Source organism: Monodon monoceros, unplaced genomic scaffold (genome assembly GCF_005190385.1).
Source record: "Monodon monoceros isolate NGI ecotype Baffin Bay Population unplaced genomic scaffold, NGI_Narwhal_1 Super_Scaffold_21, whole genome shotgun sequence".
NCBI classification, from domain to species: Eukaryota; Metazoa; Chordata; class Mammalia; order Artiodactyla; family Monodontidae; genus Monodon; species Monodon monoceros.
Window position 1 is genome coordinate 16,280,472 of NW_021703778.1, and position 16,490 is coordinate 16,296,961.

A 16,490-nucleotide genomic window follows, 5' to 3' on the forward strand; every position below is an offset into this window, starting at 1 on the left:
CATTGCATTGCATATATTTTGTTATGTTGTGTTTTCATTTTCATTTGTCTCAAGATAATTTCTAATTTCTCTCGCAATTTCTACTTCACCCATTGTTCTTTTTGAGAATATATTTTTATACTTCCCACATATTTGTGGATTTTCAAGTGTTTCTGCTACTATTAATTTCTAGTTTCTTTCCATTGTGATCAGAAAAGTTATTTTGCGTAATAACAGTATCCTGGAGAATGTTCCATGTGTACTTGAGAAAAATGTATTCTGATGTTGTTAGGTGGAGGTTTTTTTGCATATATCTATAATGTCCAATTGGCCTATAGTGTTGTTCAAATCCTCTAATTTTCTTATTGATCTTTTTTCTGGTTGTTCTTTCCATTATTGAAAATGAGGTATTGAAGTCTCCTACAATTTTTGTTTTATGGTCTATTTCTCCATTCAATCTGGTTAATGTTTTCTTCATGTATTTAGGAGTTCTCATTTCTGATGAATATATGTTTACATATATGAACACTATAATGTTTATATTTATAATGTTACATATTCCTGGAGAATTGACCTTTTTATTATCATATAATGTCTTACTTTGTCTCTTTAACAGGTTTTGACTAAAGTCTCTTCTGTCTGATATTATAGTATAGCCATCACTATTCTCTTTTGGTTATCATTTGCATGGGGTATCTGTTCCCATCCTTTCACTTTCAGTCTATATATGTCCTTAGACCTAAGTGAATCTCTTGTAGACAGCATTATAGGTGGGTCTTATTTTTTATCTGTACAGCTACTCTGTGTCCAGGGACTTTAACCCACTTACATTGGTAGGTTGTGTGTTTCTAAGAATTTATCCATTTCTCTAGGTTATCCAATTAGTTGGCATACAGTTGGTTAGGAAAGGACTTACTTTTGCCATTTTGTTAATTATTTCCTGTATGTCTCATAATTTTTTGCTCCTCATTTCCTATTTTACTTTCTTCCTTTGTCTTTCACTGATTTTTTTTGGCAGTGGCATGCTTTAATTCTCTTCTCATTTCCTTTTGTGTATTAGTCTTCTCAGGCTGCCATAACTGAAAGCCATAGACAGGGTCACTTTAAAAAAAAAACAACAGAAAATTATTTATTACAGTTCTGTAGGTGAAGTCCAAAATCTAGGTGCCGGTAAGTTAGATTTCATTCTGAGATGTCTTTTCTTGGCTCATAAGTGTCCACCATCTATTGTGTACCCACATGACCTCTTCTTTGTGTGCAAATGGAGAGAGAGAGAGAGAGAGAGAGAGAGAGTGAAAGCTCTGGTGTCTCTTTTTATTAGGGAAACAATCACATCAGATCAGGGTCTTACCCTTATGATGTCATTTAACCTTAATTACTTCCCTCCCCCCATCTCCAAAACCATCACATTGGAGGTTAGGGCTTCAACATATGAATTTTGGGAGATACAAACATGTATCCATAACATGAATAGTCTATAAATGTTTTCGTTATGGTTACAATAATATATTTTATACCAGTAACAAGTTAACTTCAAACACATACATACTTCAGTCACTAAACTGTACTCCTTTAAAGCTCTTTCCCCTCACTTTATTTATTGGTGTCACAAATTACATCTTTGTATACTGTGTGCCCATTAACATAGATTTATAGTTATTTTATGCTTTTTCTCCTAATTCTATATAAGAATTAAAAGGGAAGTTGTGCCTCAAAATTTCAGTAATATACGTTTCTACATTTGTCCATATATTTATCTTAACCAAAACCTTTATATTATCATACAGCTTCATGATGCCATCTAATATCCTTTCATTTCAACTTGAAAGACTTCCTTTAGTATTTCTGGCAGAGCAGGTCTAGTGGTATGAACTCCGCCAGCTTTTGTTTATCTGTGAAAGTCTTAATTTCCCCTTCAGTTTTGAAGGACAGTTTTGCCAAATATCGTATGCTTGGTTGACAGTTTTTTTCTTTTGGCACTCTGAAAGTATCATCCCACTGTCTTATGGCCTTCAAGGTTTCTGAGAAATTCATTTATAATCTTATAGAGGCTCCCTTGCACATGACAAATTGTATTTCTCTTGCCTCTTTTAAGATTTTCTCTTTTTCCTTGACTTCTGACAGTTTGACTACATTGTGTTTCGGTGTTGGTCTCTTTGGGTTTTTCCTAGTTGGAGTTTATAAAGCTTATTGAATTTGTATATCCATTTCTTTTTAAAATTTGGTAAATTTTGTCATTTCTTCAAATAAACTCTCTGCTCCCTTTTTTCTCTCTTCTCTTCTGGGACTTTCATAATGCATATCTTGGTCCACCTGATAGGGTCCCATAAATCCTTCATGTTCTCTACACTTTTCTTAATTCTTTTTTCTTTTTGCTCCTCAGATACAATGATTTCACATGACCTGTCTCCCAGTTTGCTGATTTTTTTTTCTGCCTGATCAAGTCTGATGGTGAACCCCTTTAGTGAATTTTTCAATTCAGTTATTATATTGCTCAGCACCAGAGGTTTTTTTTTTATAGTTTCTATATCTTTGTTGATATTCTAATTTTGTTCATGCTTCATTGTCCTGATTCATTTAGTTTATATTTCTTTCAGCTCATTGAGAATCTTTAAGGCAGTTGTTAAAATTCCTTGTGAGGTAATTCACAGACCTGTGGTTTTTTAGGGTTGGTTTCTGGAACTTTATTTTCTTCCCATAATTGGGACATGTTTCCATGTTTCTTTGTATGCTTTGTCATATTTTGTTGAGATTTGGGAATTTGAAAACATAGCTGTCTCTCTCAGTCTTTTCAGATACAGGGGAACACCTTGACTAATCAGCCTGACATGGAGGTTCTGATACTTCTCAAACCTTCACTGGGGATGTATCTTCTCTGGGCTTGTGTGTACTTTTATTCTAGTATATATGACTTTTTTTTTTTTATTTTATTTTTTTTTTGTGATACGCGGGCCTCTCACTGTTGTGGCCTCTCCCGTTGCGGAGCACAGGCTCCGGACGCACAGGCTCAGTGGCCATGGCTCATGGGCCCAGCCGCTCCGCGGCATGTGGGATCTTCCTGGACTGGGGCACAAACCCGTGTCCCCTGCATCAGCAGGTGGACTCTCAACCACTGCGCCACCAGGGAAGCCCTATATGACTTTTTTTTACTCTCCTAATTTCCCTAAGAGGATCTCTCCTGTTTCTTCTCAGGAGATTTTTGTTTTGGTTTCTATTGTATTCCTCTACCTGTAATCTCTTGCTCCTCCATCATTTGCAGAACTTCATAACCCCTGCAGCTCTAATGTGTGACAGCACTTGCCTTTGTTTTCAGCAGTCTCCAACCTGGTATCTAACTATGGAACTGTCCCCATCAGCTTTCCAGATCAGGCAAGACAGCAACCAATGAGTCAGACAGTGCCTAGACATGCCAGAAAGTTGGATGCAAGTTTCACTCTTTTCATCCCAATGGAGGATCTGGAAATTGCGAGACTTCCTTGTGACTGTGGCACACTGTGGCACACTCTGCCAGGGAGATGGTGGGGCTAACTAAGCTGGGCAAAATGCCATGACCCTTCCTACCCTCTTTGGTACAGTTTTTCTTGGTTAGTAATTCACTTGGATGATGCAGCTTCTTAACTGGTTTCTAGAGTTCTCATAATGATATTTTGGTCTGTATATTGTTATTAACTTAGTGTCTCCATAGGGTAATGAGGGTCTGGAACTTCCTAGTCCTCCATCTTCCTGATATTTTATCCTATAATTAAGTTTTAACTTAAGTATAAAAGTCCTACGTAGGAAATATAGAGAATGATAGAAAGCACATGTGATGCCTAGGATTATTAATGAAATAATGAGACAGTTTCAATGTATACCCATTAAAACTCTTCTCTTTTCATATTAGATCTAGCATTATGGTAATCTACTTATAAGTCTATAAAATTGAGAAGAATTTATGCTGTACATTTGTTATAAATTTGAAAGTTAGGGGTTCACAATAGATCTGTTTTTCTATTTATTTGATTATATGCTTCTCTTTATGTAGCTCAGTTTGAAGTACCAGATGGAAATCTTCTCTATGAGGATCAAGACTCAATATCAAAAGCACAAATGCAAGTAAATACACAGAGAACATTCAAAGGTAAAATATACCTTAAGTAGTATAATAATTACAGATAACTTTAAATTATTTTAATTAAACTCAGTAGAAAATATTTTTCTTTGGTTCATGAATATGCATCTGAGATTATATTTTATGCAACATTTATAGTTTCTTTGATGTTAGTTGTAAATACCCTAAGAAAATTAGAGAGCAAAAGTCGAAGTATTCATAACTTACATTGGTATTTCTGGTTGTAATATTATTTCACAGTCATAGGTCATATACTCAGACACCAAGGCTCAATCATAGGCCAATAATTTTCTCACAAAAGATGCATACCTTTCAGCAGACTGGAAGATTATTATAGGTCCAAAACTCCAAAGGGTGTCTGTCTGTGACCTATGGTAGTAGCCTTCTACCACAGACTGTACTTGGTGAACAGAGATGTTGCTGAGAGCTGTAACTCTAACAGCAAATGAGGATCAGAGGGCCCCAAGGGAAGGATAGCCTGAGAGGCCTGGTGGAGGGCCTCAAGTGCGTCCTCTTGGTTGTGGCCCCACTGAAAAGAGTGGCCTTTGAAGTAATCTAATAGTAATGGATGTAATGGATGCCATCAAGAACCACACATGGGGACTATGAGAGTGCAAATATCCAAATAGTCCCACCAATAGCTGGGCCTCATTTTCAGTTGTTCAAGTAGAGTGTGTCAAAGCTTGGCAGTCTTCTCCTTTGGAATGAGATGTTGTGCCCCTCACAGATTTTGCCCAGTGATTTCAGTTAGGTACTGGGTAACTATGTCTTATCTGTAATAATGGTCCAGCCATGTTGCTACATATTGGTCTGTAGGACGTCTAGTTCTTGTTAAGTGGTGCCCTTGTATGGACCTATTTGGATGATGTCATCAATAGACTGGAAGGCTAGTGCTCCCTCAGGGTGTAGGACATTTCTAGGTCAAGACTGTTTGGTGAAAGATAGTTGGGGAATTTATGAAGCTTTATGGAAGGACATTAGTGAGGCATTGCAATCTATTCCCCATATGACGAACTGATCCTAATCATCCATGTGGACAGAGATACTGCGTAGGGTATTTGCACTGTCTATTACAGAATACCAAATTCTCTCACTATGGACAGTAGCTTCCATGACAGTCACAATATCAGATATAACTAGTGCCTGGGGACTACATCACTGAGCTGCCAATTATCACTGGAGTCTCTACACACACAAGGGCATATGCCCAGGTCCACTGAGCTACTGAATGAAGAAACAGTCTCAGGGAGAATTTTTGCTTCATTAAGCTCATCAATAAGGACAGTTATTTACTTTTCTTCTTCACGCATTTGTTTTTGAGGAACAAAGTACTAGATTCTGGTAGTTGAGTAGTTTCACAGTCTTCCACTTGTCTTGCTAAAGTGGTATTTTCTCTCAGGGTTTGGGGTGAATGCAGGTAGGGGTTCATGTAAACAGTACTTCTATACCAATAATGCATTCAACAGTGGGGGCTATAACAATGGAGTTTTGAGGTGGCCTGAGTGGGTACACTGTTGTGGGGCCTGGGTAAGTTTCCCATTGGTGGTGGCCGTGGAGTACCACCTCGGCATTATCAGTGTCCTCCTCATCCTGGTGTCAGGGGTTGTGGTGATCACAGTCACCTATGCACCCATGTCCCACAGGCTTGGGAATGCAATTCTGCACATCTCCATTGAACTCTAACTTTATCATAAGTCCTCACATTCCCACTGGATATATGGGGCCCGGCCTAACCCATAGTCTTGTTTATCTTGAAAGCCGTAAAGTCTTGGTAAAAGTTGGCAGAGCATTTTGATTCATGGCAAGGATCACTGGGAAAAGCAGAAACATAGCACCTGTGTTAGTCATAGGCCACAGTAGTGGCCTGTTGGGCTTCCCTTATCCCACTACCTGGCCTTCGGGTCCTTGGTAAATATCCCATCAATCTACTCCTTTGAGACCCTGTTTTGGGGGTAACACACCCTTTGATCTCTTTAAGGCCTTTGCCCAGATGGTCCGGGGTGGTTACTAGACTACCATTTTTACATCATTCTCTCTTCTGGTCAGTCATTGCTATCTTGGCATTATTCACTATTACTTGTCCAGAAATTTGTCAGTTAAGGTCCAGATTGTGTCGTAGACCAATTGCCCTGACCTTATTAGGATGTTTATCGAGCTTGATGTCCAGCAATAGTGGCACAAATGAACCTAGGAACCTGAATCTGGTAAATAAAAAAAAAAACAATCTCATCTGCTGTCCTCATTCCCTCATTGTATGTCTTAGGCACCACCAGGGTGGCTCATGGAGTCACTATTGCCTTTTCACGTATGGTTAAAACGTGTTTTACAAAGGCAAGGATGAGCCATCTGTCAGATCCAAAACAGTACCCAGCTGAGGAAAGAGAGTCTTGGATGTCTGTATTTTTTCATACTCCTTTATTCCACCTCCTTGTGCAGTGTGGCCATTGTCAAGGTTCTCCAAGAAATGTTTCTGTATTAGCAACCCGGCAAGGTTACGTGATTACTTCTTTAACAAGATACTCCTTTAAATGTGAAGATGAACGACCCATGTCTATAAGGTCTCTTCAGGTCACTGGGTAAAGTGATCCTCAGCACTCTACATTCCTTTTCATTAAATCATGAATTGCAGTAACCACTATAGCAAAGGCTGAACATAAGTTCCAGGAGCGTTAGATCTAACAGTAGTCATTGAGTGCAACTCAGCATGCAGGGTCACCAACAACTTTTGATCCCATTATTATTATTATTTTTTTTTTTTTTGCGGTACTCGGGCCTCCCACCGTCGCGGCCTCTCCCACTGCGGAGCACAGCCTCCGGACACACAGGCTCAGCGGCCATGGCTCACAGGCCCAGCCACTCTGCGGCATGTGGGATCCTCCTGGACCGGGGCACGAACCCGCGTCCCCTGCATCGACAGGCGGACTCTCAACCACTGCGCCACCAGGGAAGCCCTGATCCCATTATTGATGAAACTGTAAGTAGCCAAGGAATTGCTTCCCCAGTTTTGTCAAAATCCCTGTTTGATGTTTAATTTGACCCACCCACTGGGCATCTTGGCCAGCAAAACAGGACTATTAAAATAGAAGGATCATGGGGCTGTGAGCCATGGCCTCTGAGCCTGCGCGTCCGGAGCCTGTGCTCCGCAACGGCAGAGGCCACAACAGTGAGAGGCCCGCGTCCCGCAAAAAAAAAAAAAAGAAGGATCATGTAAACAATAAAATAACACTCTCCTAAGCATGTCACACAATCTGTCGGCAGTTCCTGAGACACGTTGGCCTGAATGGTCATGTGCCCTGTGGGAACCTCAGACCCTAACAAATGACTCAGTAGTGCCCCCTTAGAGAGCCCTGAGTACTCACTAGTACTCACTAGTACTCACCTTCCAGAAAGGAATTGTGCTTCATTGACCACATTGCTCACTGTGCTAACTTGTCAGGGAGCGAGCTGCCAGTTTTTGAGTTGGTCAAGTAAGACAGCAAGTAAATTGAAAGTAAATTTAAGCATTTATTCACTTACTGTAATAGTATAAGAGTCTAAACAGGAAAGGTTCCCAGCCATACCAATATTCCATTTTCCCCCACAGAACATCATTGGATGAGGGTCAGATACATCAGTGCTGACAGGGCTGGGGTAGGGGGAGATCATCTCACAACCAAAGGAGCTCCAAACAAAAGGTTCTTGCTGTTCTATAGATCTGAGAGGAGATGGAAGTGGGAGGTCTAGGAGGAGTGCAAAAGTACTGAAAACAGAGTCAGAGATAATAAAAAGGCCTACAAGGTCCAATGAAAAGGTGGTCTATGTACAGGGTCTCAGCTGAGTCCTCCCCACATAAGAATGCTTCAGAATTGAGGCACTCAGACTAAGAATGCAGATATGGCCTTAGTCCATGACTGCACTAATTCCAGTGTCTGCAGTGCACTGGCTATGTCTCAGAGTCTAGTGTGGAGTATGAAGATTTCCCCCATGACAGCTGCCAGATCAAGCCTTTGTAATTGTCTAAGGTTGGGCCTGACAGATCACGCAGAAGATTTTGGCATGTTGTCAGTGCCTCAGTGTAATACATATGCATGTCCACATACAGGTACACATGATATACATATATGGATATACATATCCATATAGTCATCTTCACGTATGCTTACATACATAAACGTGCACATATATGTGTATATGCATATTCACAGACATATTTAGAAATCATGGTTTCTCAAAGACACTTTCAATTTCATTCTCTCCCCTCAAGACTTGTTCTTATCTTTCTCTATTTCCGGTGTGTATATCTTTTCTTCCACAGTGTGAATCTGACTCTGATCAACATCAGTACATTTACTCATTTGCTCTACCTTATAATGCTTCTAAAATTATTTCAGAATGTAGAACCCTAGAAAAACAAATCTACTAAAAGGATTCTGTGATTTGCAAACATAGAGAACAGATTTGTGGTTGCCAAGGGAGTGGAGGGTGGGGGTGGGATGGATTGGGAGTTTGGGATTAGCAGATGCAAACTATTATATATAGGATGGATAAACAACAAGGTCCTACTGTATAGCACAGGGAACTATATTCAGTATCCTGTGATAAACCATAATGGAAAAGAATATGAAATATATATATACATATATAACTGAATCAATTTGCTATACAGCAGAAATTAACACAACATTGTAAATCAACTGTACTTCAATAAAATAAATTAAAAAAATAAATTCTTCAATAAACAACTTACAGTTGAAAAAGAGGAAAAAGATTTTGTGATTTGTTTACAGTTCACCCCTCTACTCTTTTGCCGAGGAGTGAGGGTGTACGTCAAATACTATATTGATGATTTACTTGCATTAGTGCTTTCTTATTTCCTTCAGTAGATTCAGTTCTTTAAATTTAGTTTCAGTTTTAGTTCCTTTTCTTATCCTTTGTAATTTAACTTTTCTGTTCATACATAATTGACACATAACATTAGTTTCATATGTACAACATACTGACTCGAGATATGTATATATTACAAAAAATATCACAATAAGTTTAGTTATCATCTATCACCACATATAGTTAAATTTTTTTTTCTTGTGATGAGAATTTGTAAGATCTACTCTCTTAGGAACTTTCAAATATGCAATGCAGTATTAACTGTAGTCACCATGCTGTACATTTTATCTCCAGTACTTATTTATTTTATAACTGCAGGTTTGTACCTTTTGACCACCTTCACCCATTCACCCACCCTCTACCCCCTGCTTTTGGCAACCACCAATCTGTTCTATGAGTTTTGATATTGGTTTTGTTTTTGTTTTAATTCCACATATAATTGAGATCATACAGTATTTGTCTTTCTTTCACTGACTTACTTCACTCAGTATAGTACCCTCAAAATGCATCCATGTTGTCCCAAATGGCAAGATTTCCTTCTTTTTTATGGCTAAATAATATTCCTTTGTATATATGTATACTACATTTTCTTTATCCATTCATCTGTCCATGGACACTTAGGTTGTTTCCATGTTTTGGCTATTATATTATTATTATAAATAATGCTGCAGTGAACATAGGGGTTTAGATATCTTTTCAAGTTAGTGTTTTCATTTCCTTTAGAAAAATACCCAGAAGTGGAATTGCTGGATTGTAAGGTAGTTCTATTTTTACTTTTTTGAGGAACCTCCCATAATGTTTTCCACAGTGGCTGCACCAAATTCCCTTCCCACCAACAGTGCACAAGGGCTCCCTTTTCTCCACATTCTCACCAACACTTATTTCCTGTCTTTTTGATAACAGCCATTCTAACAGCTATGGAGTGGTATCTCATTGTGGTTTTGATATGCATTTTCCTGACGATTAATAATGTTGAGAACCTTTTCATGTACCTGTAGGCCACCTGTAATGAAACATGTCCTTTCAAATCCTCTATCCATTTCTTAATCAGATTTTTTTTCTGCTTTTGAGTTGTATGAGTTATTTCTTTATTTTGGATATTAACCCTTTGTCAGATACACGATTTGCAAATACTTTCTTCCATTCTATAGGTTGCCTTTCATTTTGTTGATATTTTCCTTTGCCGTGCAGAAGCTTTTTAGTTTGATGCAGTCTCACTTTTGGTGTCAAATCCAAAAAGTCTTCACCAAGACTGATAATGTCAGGGAGCTTACCGCTTATGTTTTCTTCTAGGAGTGTTATGGTTTCTGGTCTTACATTCAAGTCTTTAGTTGATTTTGCATTGATTTGTGTGTGTAAGATAGTGGTCCAGTGTCATTCTTTTGCATGTAGCTGTCCAGTTTTCCCAACATCATTTATTGAATAGACTGTCCTTTCTTCACTCTGTATTCTTGGCTGATTTGTCATAAATTAATTGACCGTATATGTGTAGGTTTATTTCTGGAATCTCTGTTCTCTTCCATTGATTTATATGTCCATTTTTATGGCAATACTGTACTGTTTTGATTACAATAGCTTTGTAATACACAACTGACCCTTGAACAACACAGATTTGAACTGCATGAGTCTACTTATACACAGAATTTTTTCAGTAAATACATGCTATGGTACAACATAATCTGTGGTTGGTTGAATCTGTGGATGCAGAGCCATGGATATAGAGGGCCAACTGTAAAATTCTGTGTGGATTTTTGACTGTGTAGGTGGGAAGGGAGGTCAGTGCCCCTAACCCCCATGTTGTTCAAGGGTCAGCTGTAGTTTGAAATCAGGAAGTATGATGCCTCCACCTTTGTACTTTTTTCTCAAGATTTCTTTGACTATAAAGGATCTTTTGTGAGTCCATACAAATTTTAGGATTTTTTTGTTCTATATCTGTGAAAAATGCCATTGGAAATTTAATAAGGATTGCATTTAATCCATAGCTTGCTTTGGGTGGTGTGGACATTTTAAAAATATTAATTCTTCCAGTTCACGAGCATGGAATATCTTTGCATTATTTTTGTCTTCTTTAATTTCTGTCATCAGTATTTTATAGTTTCAGTATATGAATACTTTATCTCCTTTGTCAAATTTATTTTTTTCTTTTTGATGTCATTGTAAATGGGATTATTTTCTTATTTTCTCTTTCTCATAGTTTGTTGTTAGTGTATAGAAATGCAATTGATTTTTTATTTTTTTATATTGATTTTTGTATGTTGCACCTTTACTGAATTCACTTAGTAGTTCTAACAGCTTTTTGGTGGAGTCTTCAGGATTTTCTACATATAGCCTTTATTGGGTTGAGGTAAATTCCTTTTATCCCTAATTTATGGGAGTTTTTATCATGAAAAAGTATTGAATATTTTCAGATTTTTTTTCTGCACCTGTTGAGATGATCATGTAATATTTATCCCTTGCTCTGTAATGTGGTGTATGTGTCACATTGACTGATGTTAGACCATCCTTGCCTGAGTAGAGTAAATACCATTTGGTCATGGTGTATGATCTTTATAATGTGCTGTTGAATTGTTTGCTAGTAGTTTGTTGAGAATTTTTGCATCTGAGTTCATCAGGGATATTGGCTTGTCATTTTCTCGTGGTGTCTTTGTTTGGCTTTGGTATCTAGGTAATGCTGGCCTCATAAAATGAATTTGGAAGTTTCTATCAGTGAATGTTTGTGTCCCCCCCATAATTCATGTGTTAAAATCCTAATGTCTAATGTAATTGTATTAGGAGTGGGGAGGTGCTTAGGTCATGAGGATGGAGCCCTCATGAGTGGGATTAGCCCATTCATGAATGGGCTAAAATTTTAGAAAATTTTTCTGTTTTCTGTTTCATTTATTCCTGCTCTAACCTTTATTATTTCCTTCCTTCTGATAACTTTGAGTTTAGTTTATTTTTCTCTTTCAAGTTCCTTGAGGTGTAAAGTTAGGTTTTTTATTTGAGGTCTTTTTTCTAGCTGCCCACAGACAATCCAGCTATGTTGATTCCTTCGGTGCTCTGATTAAGGTGAGATAGAAGTGGGCCTCTCAGGCAGCACCCTGAAAGGCTTTGAGAGCCTTATGCTCACTTCCCTCTCTCTTTCTCCCATGGGAAAAATTGTGGGTGAGGGAATCTCTCTCTGTGTTGAGCTGTGCTGACTTGGTGGAGGGGTGACTTAGGTAAAGCAAAACTGTTCTTCTTACCCTTTTTAATGCAGCTATCTAGGATGTTATGTTCCACCAGCATGCTGGAACTTCTTGAGTGGACTCTGAAGCTCTCATAAATGTATTTCATCCATGAATTGTTAAATCAGTGTTTCCATGGGCTACGGGACTGCAATCTCTTACCCTGCCGTTTTGCTGATGTCACTCCCTAAATTATTTTAAATTAAAGTGATCAGAAGATATTTTTCTTTGGTTCATGAATCAGTATTTAAGCATATATTTTATAGCAGTTTTACACTTAGACTTCAAGTGTGAATACCCCAAGATAACTAGAGATTAAAGGCCAAAATATTCATAACTTTTGGTTGGTATTTCTAGTCATAAGACTGTTTCATGGCCATGGATCATATACTAATTATTCACCAAGGCCTTATAACAGGCCAATAGTAGTCGCTTAAAGGGTTTGTACCTTTCATCTGACTCCAGGTGACTATGATACCAAAAGCCTAATGGGCGCCTCTGGCAGTGTCCTTCTGCCATAGGCTCTAATCAGCAAACTGAGAGGTTGCTGAGATCTGTAACTCAAACACAAATGTGTATCAGAGGAGCCAAGGGGATGGACAGAGTCAGAAACCTGTTGGAGGGCCTCTAGGACATCCTGTTGCCATGTCCTACTCAAAGGTAGAGACCAAAAATGCCATCAAGATGACCACATGGTGAATGTCAAAGTACTAGTAGCTGAAAAGTTCCACCAATCTTTGGGCCTCCTTTGTGTTTGTGGGGGCTTAGAGGAACTAAAGCTTGGCAGTTGTCTCCTATGGAATGACACATACTGCCTCTCCTCAGTTTACTCCCAGAGATTTCACTTGGGTACTAGGTCCTGGTACTTTTCCTATATTAATGGCCCAGACTTAACTCACATGTAAGTCCACATGCTTTCTGTGTTTGTTGGGTAATTCCCTTGCCTAGGCCTAGTGGAGGTTATTGTTAATATAGGGGGAGGCTAGGGCTCCATGTGGGAGTGGGACTTTTTCCAGGTCATGGCCTTATGGAAGGACATTAAAGGTACGTTGCAACCCATGACACGTATGGCAGACTGATCCTGATCATCCCTGTGGACAGGGATTCTGAAAGAGACATTTGTAATGTCAGTTGCTTTGTACTTGCCTCAGCTTGGGCCACAGCCTTTATGGCTGTCATAATTTCAGGTAACACTAGTAGTGCTCAAGCTGCGTGACTGCATTGAGCCTCTAATAATCAATTGAATCTCCATACACCTGAAGCCTAATCCACAGGCCAGATGGGGCTACTGAATGGAGAAATAGTCTTACGGAGAATTTTTGCTTCATTAAGCTCAGTAATGAGGAAGCTGTCTCTTTTCATCCTCTAGGGAGTTGCTTTGGTAGTCAGAGGGACTAGGTACTGATAGACTGTTAGGTTCAGACTACCTAACACACTACCAGAGCCACTGAAATGGCCTCAGTTGTAGTATTTATGATCATGGCTTGGGGATAAGGATGGGGTGTTAAGGACGCACACTTAGACTATATAAATATACATACACATATATATATATATATATATATAGTTTTCCCTCATCTTGGCACAAAAGGACCAGGGAATGAAATTCTTCCTCACCTCCCCATTGAACTGTGACCTTGGCAAACGTCCTCATGTTCCCAGTGAGGACATAGGGACCTTGGCCTAACTCATAGTCTTGTTTATTTTTAAAGTTAAGAGGTTTGGATAAAAGTAGAGAGATTTCAGGTCAAGATTCACTGGGAGGGTTGGAAGGAATATTATTTATATTAGTCATAGGAGTTGTCAGTATGTGGACTCTGTTGTGCCCCCAGTGGCCATTATCTAGTCACAAGTATCTGAAGGAGAGTCTATCAGTCTCCTCCTTGAGACCCATTGTTGGGTAACAAGACCCATAGATGTCTTTGGGAAAGACCTTAACCCAATGATCCAGGAGTAAGTACCCAATTACCATTTTTACATCACTGTGACTACTAGTGAAAAGTTAGTGTCTTGCCAGTAGCTGCTTTTTCTTTGCTTGGAAATTTTTCATTTCACACATGGATTGTGCCATGAACCAACTGACATCACCTTATAAGGAGGTTTAATTGAGACAGGTGACCAGTGAGAGTGGCAAGAATGAACTTAAACCTGAGTCTGGTAAACAATCTCATCATTTACTTTTCTTACTTCTCATTGTCAAATCAAGGAACTATCAGGTGGCTTGCAGAGCCCCTTATAGGTGGCCGTAAGAGTAGACCAAAAAAGTTTTCCAGTGTCAGAGAACTCACCATGATTGGACCAAACCAGTCCAAGAACAAATAATAGCTAGTAAAGGAAGGAGAAGGTCTCAGGTGTACATGACATTTCTCCCACCTACCTCCTTCTTCATCCTCCTTGGGCAAAGTGGTCATGGAAGATGTTCTGAAAGAGGGGGTTCTGCAGTAACACACCAGAAAAGGTGCTTCTGTCCTTAAATAATTTTAACAAGATTACTTTCTTTGTGGTGGAATCAAACTATCCAGATCTCTTTGGTTTCTTTGGGTCACTGGGCAAAGCAATCCTGAGGGCTCTACCTACTTTCTCATTAAATATGAGAAACATTTGTTGCATCAAGGATGTCATCACTGCCCGGGACATGTTTAGATTTAACAGTAGTCCTTGTGTCCTATTCTGCATGCAACTTTAGGTGACCAACTACATTGTTTTCTGGTTTATCTTTCCTGTATTTCCTTTTCTAAAGGTAAGTATCTTATATTTTCTTTTCATTTCCCATTCTTTTCTTTCCTAAAAGATAGCATACTTGATACCTTCTCTTTTCATTTTTTCTACAATTAACCTATCTCTCCAAGTTGGGTTATAAGTATCTTTTTATAGCTTTATGTGTAACTCTTTGTACCACATCATACACCATAATTTGTGTTACCCTAATTTATAGTATGTACCTTGTTTTTCAACCAGTCTCACATGCTAGTACATTTAGGTGCTTTTGAGTATTTTGCAATTAAAAATGTGTAATGAATAACCTTTACATATACATTTTCATTATTTGGTCTATGAGTATATATTAACCTAAGTTATAATAATCTAAAACAAGTAGGGACTAATATAAAATATATTTGATGCCAACAAATATTTAAGAAACAGTGAGTCTTACACACATTAAAATTTTCCTCACAATTTTTATGTCAGGTCTAGCATTATGGTAATTTACTTATATTTTATGTTTATAAAAATGAAAGAAAATACTGCTAAATATGTGTATAAATTTGATATATAGGGATTTCACAATAGACCTGTTTTTCAGTTTAATGCACTAAATGTATCTCTTTATGTAGCTCACGATCATGTGTCAGATGAAAATCTTATGTTTAAGCATCATGACTCAAAGTCAGAAACAGAAATGCATGCAGAGAAACAAAAATCTTCTGGAGATGAAAGTCTCATTAATAAGTTTAATAATTATAGATGACTTTAAATTATTTTAAATTGTACTCATCAGAAGATCCTTTTTCTTTGGTTCGTGAATATGTATTTGGGCATATTTTTTTTGAACTAGTTAAAAGAACCCTTGTATTTATTTTTTACACAGCACAAATGCAGGTGACACAGTAAGTCCATAATTCCTCACAAAACTTATTAACTTATCAACTGAGAATCTATGTTCTTAAAATCTGCATCATTCATAGCTATACACTCTATGGAATCCATTCCATAGTAGCAGAGGAGAACCTTAACTCAAAGCACCAAGTTTCCAGGCATTACTGCAAATGTCTTGTTTTCATTCTCTGATACATGCAGTCAAACTGCCTATGAAGCAAATACCAATTCACCTTAAACGCCAATGGATAAGGGAAAACAATTGGGAAACCAACATTATTCTTACATCTAAAACTGATTTACCTGTTTACCTTGTTATATTTCTTTCCATGAACATTTTAACTTTGAATGTAGCTATAATTAATATGAATATAAATTGAAACTTAAACATAATCTCTTTCAGATTCATCTAACAATTTAGGACGTTCATATCTGTTTCATAAGTCCTAAGGAAAACAAAATGTGACCTCTAATCTAGAATATTCTTGTAATCTTTATTAAAAGTTAAATTAGAATTTTATAGCAAAGTAATATGGTCTGTATGTCCAAATTATGGATTTAAAAATTCCTTAATTTATTTAGATTAAGATACAAAGCTGATTCCCAGTATATTTCATAGAAGTGTGTTTTCATTTTTTGAACAAGCAGGGTTCAGTGGACATTTTTAGGATCTTGCTCGTATCAGCCCTGTGTATACCCAGAGATTACTGGATCCACTAAATGGACAATGAAAA

General features: G+C 37.9%; 1 protein-coding gene across 25 annotated transcripts in view; it reads left to right on the plus strand.

Annotated features, from left to right (window-relative positions):
- The window catches only part of CCDC7 (coiled-coil domain containing 7), a 287,188-nt gene that overhangs the window by 138,670 nt on the left and 132,028 nt on the right, over positions 1–16,490 (plus strand). For all 25 annotated transcript variants that reach the window (XM_029236341.1, XM_029236344.1, XM_029236348.1 and 22 more), the window contains one exon: positions 4,004–4,099. In XM_029236341.1, coding sequence (XP_029092174.1) covers positions 4,004–4,099 — 96 coding nt within the window. The remainder of the gene's footprint in view (positions 1–4,003; positions 4,100–16,490) is intronic.